The following is an 8888-nucleotide window of genomic DNA, read 5'->3' on the forward strand; positions in this document are numbered from 1 at the left end:
GGAGGCTCCTGGGGAAGGTGGGAGGTGGTGGCAGGGAGGCCCCCGGAAGAGCCGGGAAAGACAGGTGTGGCCTCCCCACTGCTGCCTCCTGCCTGGACAGAGGAGGCCCAACTCTGACCTAAAGTCAGGGGGTGGGGGGCTGCAGAAATCAGACATATGGAGCCTGGGAAATGAAAGCACAATTAGTGTTAGTTTCAATTTTAGAAATTGAAGCATCTCCCAGCCTGAGGGCTGCGCTGGTCTGGGCTGGGGAGAGGCCCCAGCAGCAACAGAGCAGAAGCCTAGCCTCCTCCTAGCATTTCCTGTCTGGAAACAGCAGCAAGCTCTCAGTTAATCGGTCAAGAAAGGGAGAAATCTGCTTAAGAAACAAGGCTTGCTGGGCCGACACCAGGTGGGCCGGCCCCTGTCGGAGAAGGAGGAGCCACACAGACCGGAGCCGGGAGGGTCCCTCTGCCTGAGGGAGGGGCTGCCCGGTTGGACACTCCGCAGACGCGAGCTCTCCCTGAGTCCTCATCCTGTCCCTCGCCAGTGGCACCACATCCTTCAGAGGTCCAGGGCTTTGGGAGAGGAGAGCTCGGCTCCAGACCACCCAGCCAGGGGCAGCACTGCTGCCCAGACCCCTCATGTCCGGTGTTCGTAGGAGCCGGGGTGCAGTCAGAACTGAGTGTGGTCCACCTCGTCTAGCCAGGAGGCGGGGCTGGCAGGGAAGTCGGGGTAGCCCCCGCTGCTCCCCGTGGATAGGTCAGAGCTGGGTCCGTTCCCCGCCAGCACCCTCATGGGTGGGGGCCCACCTGGGGCTCCCGCTGGCACGAGCCCCAGGCTGGCATCAGGGTATACCAGGCTGGAGAGGAGGGGCTGGGGGCCAGGGATGCTCTGCAGGGCAGCAGGTGATGGGGGGACGCCATAGGGGCTGCCAGGGCGCAGCTCTCGGTACTGCTCCGGGCCGGCAAGGCCTCCATGCTCCAGCGGGAAGCTGCCCGGGGCCCCGGAGTTCCGGCCCAAGGCCGGGGCAGGCTCTCCCAGGCTGCCGTAGAGGCCGTTGGCAGGGCCCATTTCAGCCATGGATGGCTCATCTGCAGTGGAAGCAGAAGGCACTGCTCAGTGCCCACCCTCCACTACCTCTAGCCCCCCACAGTGCCCCTGCAGGGGTGACCTGCCCCACATCACACAACAGGTCAGCCCAAGTCTCTTCTGCTCTTAGAACTTGCCCTCTGCCCTCACCCCTCCACCCCTGAGTGTGTTCAGCTCAGCCCCACCCAATACCTAAGGAATGCTGGGCTTCCCTGGTGCAGTCAGAGCCCGCTATGATCCCAAGGCTGCCTTGGGAGGGCTAGCACAGGTACCATCACCCCAATGTTGCAGACAAGTTAATTGAGACCCAGAGAGGATGGGTGAGTAGCCCAAAGTCACAATGCAGCCAAAGAGTCTCTTGTGCAAACTCTCTGAGGATGGACATCATGGAGGGGTGGGTATAGCTCAGAGGTAGAGCACATGCTTAGCATGCACAAGATCCTGGGTTCAATCCCCAGTATCTTCCGTTAAATAAATGAATAAATAAAAATATATACCTTCTCGGATTGTGAGGATGAGACAAGATCACGCAGATACTTAATAAACAGAAAAGGTTTGTTAAAAAAAAAAAGGTGGGGTGAGGTCCCCCTGGTTTGGGTGAATGAGATGATCAGGTTCCACAGAGGAGTGTGGCCTCCCCAGCTCCAAGCATCTAGGACTTTCCATCACTTGGAAACTGTGCTGCCACTTCCCTAAAAAATCTCTGCAGATGCCAGTGTCCAAAGACAGGGTCCAGACCCTCCCTCCATGGCAAAGCCTGCTGAGGGACAGGCCCTCGCGTCACAGGGGTTCTGGCCCCATCCAGAAGAAGGTCAGTGGTCCTGAGTGGCCAAACCACAGGGTCTATAAATGAATGTTTTATAAGTGAAGCTAAAGAGGCCAGTACCTAGGATATGCAGATTTCTAGGCTCCCTGCAACTGCTCAACCCAACGTTCCTCCCAACTCCGGGGCTGCCGCTCAGGGCGACGAGAGTGAGGCGGCCGCCCCCGCCCGCCGTACCAGTGAAGGAGACCTCAGCATCGCTGTCCTGTCCCTCCTCCTGGACACTGTCCTTGTCCGACTTAGAGCCGCCACGGGCGCGCTTCATGTTACGGAAATACTGGCCCCAGCGCTGCCGGCCGGCGTCCTTCTTGAGCCTCTTCTCCTTGGCCCGGCGGTTCTGGAACCACACCTGCGGGCGGGGGCGGGTGAGTGGCCGCCGCTCCGGAACGGGGACCGCCCGCGCTGGCCAGAGCTCGCAGGGCGGGCGGGCGCGCCGGGGCCCTGACCTGCACGACGCGCATGTCCAGGCCGGTCTCGGACGACAGCTGCTCGCGCACGTGGCGCGCCGGCTTCGGCGAGGTGTTGTAGGCGCTCTTCAGCGTCTCCAGCTGCTTGGCCGTGATGGTCGTGCGCGGCCGCTTGGCCGTGGCCTCGGCCTCTGCACCGCAGGGAAGCCGTGAGGCTGGGCCTGCTCCTTCGGCGGCCCAGCGGTCCCACCCTCTCTGGGCACGGACGTCGGGGCCCCTAATGACGCCCCCGCAACGACCTCCCGGGGGGCCCCGGAGGACAGAGACGGGACGCGGGACGTGGGCGCTGGGAGCGATGGAGAAAACGCGGTGGGAGCGCCCGGGCCCGGCGAGGGGCGGCTCCGCAGCGGCCTTCGATAGAGACCCGCGGACCCGGACCCGGACTCAGGCGCCGCCAGCCTCGGTCCTCCACTGACAAGCGCCGCCCCACCTCCCACAGGGTTCCTCTTCGTTCTAAGGGTGTGGGTAGGGATGGATCTTCACGGTCAAGGATTTAGGACAATAATTCAGAACCGAGTGATAATCCATGTAATTCAGACTGACCGCCCTGCGCTCCCGAGTGAGGCGGCTGCTAAGACCCCAGACCCCCACTTCCCCAAAGCGGCTCTGCTCCTTGTCCCTGCCAACTCCTCCGGCTGCGACGCCTGGGGGTGGGCCTGCCCCCACCGCCCCAGTCAGGAGGGGAGAAGCTAAATTCTCTCCCCCTTAGTGAGCACTTCGCGGAGGGCGCTGGAGGTGAGGATCCCTCCGCGCCCGACCCGGACTGGCCTTAGCCCCACTTTGCAGACGAGGAAAGGGGAGGGTGGGCTTTGCCCAGGCCAACCCCGGTGACCGTCGCCTCCTCCCACTGACCTCGCTGCTTGGCGGTCTCGTAGTCTGCCTTGCACACGAGTCGGCTGTCCTCCATGAGGTAGAACTCGTCGCCCGTGGCCAGTTGCCGCTTGCACACGACGCAGGCGAAGCAGTGCAGGTGGTACACGAAGTCCTGGGCGCGGCGCACCACCTGCGTGGGCGGGATGCCCAGCTGGCACGCGGCGCACTTGGTCCCGAAGCGCCTGCGGGACGCACAGGGCGCGGCTCAGCGCGGCGCTCGGCTCCTTCGCCCCGAGCGGGTCGGAGAGCAGCTAGCGCGGTGCCGCCGCACAGAACGGTTCCTGGAGGGAGGCTTGCCTGGCCCTGCCCCTGGTCACCTGCCGGGCAGCCGCAGCAGAGCCACACGAACTACTGAGAAGGGGATCCGGAGGCCCTGGGGAGTACAGCCGGCCTCTGTGCTGGATCGGGAAGCTGAATCCAGACGGGTACGGCCAGACCATGGTACAGGTCCCTCAGACCCCAGAAGCCTATCCGGGGGAGGCACCTTGTCCCCAGCATTAAGGACAAAAACAAGACCAAAATGAAGAGGGAGTAAGTCCAATAGAGTTCTACAAATTTGGGGTTATCTTCTTAACGACTGCTTCAATAATTCACAAAATTAATTACTTAAAAAACTGTTAATGTGCCAACCCAGCTGCCAGCGGAGAGGCTCCAGGGTACCCTGCCTGGAGGACAGGAGGGGATCAGGAGATGGGGCTTTCAGGGCTCCAGAGTGGGTTATTGTGGGGGTCTAGGGAGTCCCTCAGGAGAGCCCGTTCTCTGCTTCCCTTGCGCCTGGCGGACCCTTCCCTCCCAGGCAGCTGGGCTGCCCAGCTCACTTGAAGAAGTCGTCCTTGCAGTAAACGCTCTCTCCGCGGCTGAAGCAGCGCTCGGCCAGCGGCGTGTGGCAGTCGCTGCACTTGAGGCACTTGCTGTGCCAGTGGCGGTCCAGAGCCTTGAGGATGAATCGGTCCAGGATGTGCTGGTCACAGCCGGCACACAGCGGGATCTCTGCAGGCGGAGGAGCCACCGTGGTCATGGGAACCACACAGAGCAAGAGGCCTCGAATTCACCTTCCCACCCCAGCTCCATGGACCAGGGCTGCTCAGGAGACCCCCTTCCCTGCACACCTTCTTTTCAGCGGACTTGAACCACTGACTGCCTAGGTCCCCAAGTTCGGAAAGTGCATGGTACAGAAGTCCACAGCCTGGCCTGCAGCTAAAATTCAGGACAACTGAAATAGGTTTAGAAAAATGGCCCTGAACAGGAAGGTGCCCAGGCCACCCCATTAAGCCAGATACCATCAATTGCAACATGTTTCCAGTGCACGAAGGGTGCATGTTGAGCTCAAATGAGCCGCTTCCCCCCAGGGGCTCTCTCAGAGGCTGGGGTGGACAACAGCCCCTTTCCATCACCGGAGGCCAGGCACATGCAGGTTGTGGGGCATCCACCACCCAATTGCTCTCATTACTTGCACAATTAAGCATCATGGTGGCTAGAGACTCCTTGTAGGTGTGGCTGCCCAGTCCCATGGCCCTGTCTGCAGGCCACCAAAGTAAAAACTGATGCCCTCCCTGAGTTTGGACGGCTGTGAGAGTACTTGCGAATGGACTGGACACATAGACCCTCTGTCCTCGTGCTCAAACATGGATGCCCGGACACACAGTAGGCAGTTTGCCCTCCCCACAGAGACACTTGGGTTCCCACTGGTTCTGCTCCCTGGGACTGCAGGACTCCAGGGAAAGAAACCAGGCTGGGGAAATAACAACGGTTGCCTTCAGGAGACACAGGTCCATGAGGGGCTTTACAGGATGCTCATGGGGTGAGAACTCCTTGTTAATTTAGAAAAGGTAACTCTGGAGAGAAGTGAGCCATGAGAAGGAGCTGGAACCTACACAAATATCGCACCACCTCACCGTGCTCACCTCGCTGGCAGCGAACCCCTCTGGCCCCAGGCCAGCCTGACAATGGGTGGAAGGGTGGAAGAGGGACCTCCTTCAGCCCGAGGCTGAGAGAAACTGGATCGGCCTCCCTCCCGAAGCCCCGGGAAACACGGGAAGGAAAGGATCCCGCATGGGGCAAAACCTCGGCCCCGGGTGCGGAGTCTGGGGATTCGCCGAGTGCCCTGGACCCGCATCGTGGGCAACGATGGCAGGGCGGCGAGGACACCCGGCTTAGAGTTGGTGGCTGGACGGTCCGCGCAGCGCGAATTCAGCACCGCGGCCCGGACAGCGCCTTGGCCGCGCTACCCCCCGGAGCCCGCGTTGGGCAAAAGCCGCTCCCGCCGAGCCCCTAGCGCTCCCGCGAAGCCCTGGCGACCCGGGCCTTACGCTGCATGGCGACTCCAGCCTTGGTGAGGTCTCCTACCCTCAGCGCTGGCGGGGCCCAGCAGAACCTCCCGTTGGCCCTCCGATCCCCGCTGGCTCTCCTGAGCCGGTGGCTTCAAGACCGCCGCCCCTCCCTCTCTCCGCCCTCCCACCCTTTCCTCCCAGCCCCTGTGGCCACCCCTCCCAGGAACCGTCGGGAAATAAATAAATAAGTAGGAGACGAATGGGACCCCACAGCCTGGATGTAACCCCTTTCCCACCTGCTCCATCCCTGCTGCTCCCCACAACTCCAGGGCCACTTCCATCTCCATCCTGTAAGTCCCACCTGCTTGGAAGCCCGCAGAAAACCGTCCCCGTTCACAGGGAGCCAAGGCGCTGGGGCGAGAATGATGCTACCAGGAAGTTGGGGGCTTTCTTGTAGAAGGGTCCTGAGGAGCAGCCCTGAGTGGGCCAACAGAGCAGGTGCATGTGAGTGCAGACACCGAGACCCCAGCTAGGGGGGATCTACGGCCAGGGTCCAGCTCCACACTGGCCCCTGCATCTGACTCTCTTCCCCTGGAAAAATGTGGAGGGTCTGGGTGCAGGTAGCCTTCTTGGGGAGCCCTCCTACCCCGTAGTCACTGGGACCCATGGTTGCTCTCTGTACCTTCTTCTGGAGAGGATTTCCTAAACCCGTCCTGGGTCCTGGAGGGCCCTCCCAGCCTGCGTGATACCAGCGCTGCTCTGGCGCCCTTGCACCCACTCCCTCCCGCATCTCCTGGCTCCCGCCGCCTCCGTGACCAGTCTGGGAAAGGAGCGAGGACCTCCGGGTCTCCACGGTGTCCGCCCTCCCGAGTGCAGCTGCTCGGTCCTGGCACCCACCTCGGCGCAGGTCCTCCCTCCGCGCCAGTAGCGCCAGCAGCAGGTCGCCGCCCGCCGACTCCCGGCCAGGGCCCAGCTCCCCGCGCGCCTCCATGGGTCCCGCCGCCCGGCGCCGCGGCTCTCCGTCCCTGAACTTTCTAGGGGCCCGGCAAGACCACGGCCTCAATGGCCCCGGATCGGCGTCTGAACGACTCCCGGGGCTGCTGGGCGCTGCGCCCGCGGGCCGCCCAGGGGCCCGAAGCCTCAGGCCGCGCGGAGGCGGGGCGGCCAGGGGGCGGGGCCGCGGGCGGGGCGGGGCCGGGGTCGCCGAGACGCGCCGGGAGTGTCCGCCGGCTCTGAGCGCCTTGGCGCAGAGAACGGCGGTCCCCAGACGCCACCTCGAGTACCCGGCCCGAGGGCAGAGACTGGCAGGGGAGGAGCCGGGCCAGAGCTGCCCGCGGGCGCTTGACTGGGGCCCGAAGCTTTCTGCCCTAGCGCTGGCTTTGGCCTGAGACCCGAGCCGGGGCGTGTACGCGCGCGGGTAGGCTTGGGGTCCTAGGAAGAGGATCAGGGAGGGAGTCGGGTCCTGCCGCCGCTGAGGCTCCGGCTCGAGAGCCGGAACTTGGAGACTTGGTCACAATGTCTATTTGCACGAGGGCGAACTGAGACCCAGAGAGGGTGAGTGTGGTGCCCAAGGGCTAACAGCGAAGCCACCAGGAGCTGGACACGACCTTAGCCCTTCCAGCTCTGAGCAGCTTCTGGGCCCCAGCCTTGGAACTGCAGCCCAGAACGGGCATAGAGAAGGAAGGCGAGTCACTGTCCAAGGCTCGGACTCCAGGACGCAGTCAAGACTCCAGGTCAGGAGGGATGTAGTTAGGAAAGCCGGGATCAACTCTTACTTCCCTCCACCCCCCGCCCAGCACCCCCTGCTAGCACAGGAGGAAGCTCCCATGCCTGATTTTCCCATACCCTGCCCCCAGTCCAAACAGGTGAGCTTGCAGGAACCCACCATCCTTGCATGTAGAGATGTACTTGCCACAGAGGGCATACAGCACCTGACCACAGGCCACGCCAGTTGCCTGCAGTCACTCAGGACACAGCAGTGTGGGCCCCTGGCAAGGCGAGAGCAAGGACCCCGGGAAGTATTGGGAGACTAGCAGGTTATCCTCCAGGTTGCTCTACCAGGGACCCTGCAGGAAAGCTCCACCTTCTCCCTGCCTCTGCCTGGCCTTTAGTCTCCTGGTCTGTACACTTTAACTCAGAGGCCAGCCTGGAAGGACCCGGGCAGGAAAAGCACAGATCCTCCCAGCTCCAAGCAGACCCAGTGTCTCACAGTTGGAGCAAAGGCCCATGAGGCCAGCACCTGCCCCTTCACTTTGCACTACACCTGTTCCCTAGAACGATAGGGCAAGGATGTACAAGCCGGGAGCTGAGTGTGTGTTGGGTGCATTGGGGTGCCGGCCGTTGAGTGTCAGCTGCTGCAGAGGCCTTCCCGAAATGAGCCATGTGTGGTCTGACTGGGGAAGCAGCAGGCGGGCCCACGCGCTCAGCATCTGGCCGACCCGCCAACAATGCCTCCATTATTTCCCAACGTCCCTGGCACTCAAATGGCCCTTGGGGAGGGCAGTTTAAGCAGGAGACCCAACCCAGGGGTCTCAGTGCTGTGTAGTTGGGTCGGCTGGGGAGGCTGGAGCTGGGCTGTGTGGGAGCTGAGGGGCATGGGGTCTCTGGATTTACTCGGCAGACCTCGCTCTGTCCCATCCTCTCCCCACTAGAAGTGCTACAAGGTCCCTTCTGTTTTCCACAAAAAACCACAGACACTTTAGTGCAAGTCCAGGCTTCCTGAACCACCGCAGGAAGCTCCAGGCCCTGTGCCCACTATGGGATCTGCCAGCCTTGCCTCCCCATGCCCCTGTTCCTGTCTCTCATGTCCCACTGAAGGTCTCTCCAGACTCATTCCCCCTCTGCCTTGTGTGCGCTGCACCCCTTCCTCCAGCTGTCCCTCTGTTCATCTCTGCCTCCCCTGCCGTTTTTCCCCTCGGTGTCCTCCTGCCCAGGCTGAAGGCTACAGGGCGCGCGGGGCTCTTACCCCTAGTCTCGCCAAAGGTGCAGACAGCGGCAGCTGCGGGAACCCCAGGCCGATCGCGGTTGCCCTCGAGATCCGTTTCCAGCAGCATCGCAGCTGCAGGGCTGGGCAGGGCCCAAGTGGCTCGGGCAGCGTCCCCCCCACCCCTCCTCCTCTGCTGCCCCGGGAGGGCTTGGAGCTCCCCGAGGGCCCTGTCGTGTTGGGGCCGCCAGTGTCCCTGTCCGCGCCGCGTGGCTAGATGCCGGAGCCTCTGTGCCGGGCGTTGTCCGCGGTGCTGAAGAAGGCGCGTGGCCGCCCACCGCCCCCGCCCCGCCCGCCGTCCTCAGCTCCCCCGCTACCTCCCCACCCCCCACCTCCCCGCCCTAACGCCTGGGCGGGCAGCTTCGGGCGGCTCCGCCCTGAGCTCCAGGCTTGCCCTAAGG

The 8888-nt window shown here is 63.1% G+C and overlaps 1 protein-coding gene across 3 annotated transcripts; it reads right to left on the reverse strand.

Moving 5' to 3' along the window:
- Positions 1–605: 605 nt before the first annotated feature.
- Positions 606–8557, reverse strand: LHX3 (LIM homeobox 3). 3 transcript variants are annotated; one of them, XM_032477370.1, is made up of 6 exons: positions 6402–6578; positions 4053–4224; positions 3214–3416; positions 2341–2492; positions 2072–2243; positions 606–1073 (listed from the first exon to the last, which is right to left on the reverse strand). In XM_032477370.1, exons 1-6 carry the CDS (start codon positions 6493–6495, stop codon positions 655–657), a joined length of 1212 nt encoding a protein of 403 aa, XP_032333261.1. In that variant the 5' UTR covers positions 6496–6578; the 3' UTR covers positions 606–654. The 3 variants fall into 3 exon arrangements, with proteins under 3 accessions (XP_032333261.1, XP_032333262.1, XP_032333263.1); XM_032477371.1 differs by lacking the exon at positions 6402–6578 and adding an exon at positions 8470–8557 and having other exon boundaries at positions 655–1073; XM_032477372.1 differs by lacking the exon at positions 6402–6578 and adding an exon at positions 5544–5684 and having other exon boundaries at positions 655–1073.
- Positions 8558–8888: the final 331 nt, after the last annotated feature.

The sequence above is a fragment of the Camelus ferus genome, chromosome 4, assembly GCF_009834535.1.
Source record: "Camelus ferus isolate YT-003-E chromosome 4, BCGSAC_Cfer_1.0, whole genome shotgun sequence".
NCBI classification, from domain to species: Eukaryota; Metazoa; Chordata; class Mammalia; order Artiodactyla; family Camelidae; genus Camelus; species Camelus ferus.

What these genes read in the sequence shown, in the direction of transcription:
- LHX3 (XM_032477370.1), bottom strand. Translation starts at nt 6,495, where the DNA reads ATGGAGGCGCGCGGGGAGCTGGGCCCTGGCCGGGAGTCGGCGGGCGGC. An exon ending in CGAGACCGCCAAGCAGCGAG is followed by an intron (nt 2,493 to 3,213) that starts GTCAGTGGGAGG and finishes CCTGCGGTGCAG; the next exon opens with AGGCCGAGGCCACGGCCAAG. An exon ending in TGCTGAGGTCTCCTTCACTG is followed by an intron (nt 1,074 to 2,071) that starts GTACGGCGGGCG and finishes CTTCCACTGCAG; the next exon opens with ATGAGCCATCCATGGCTGAA.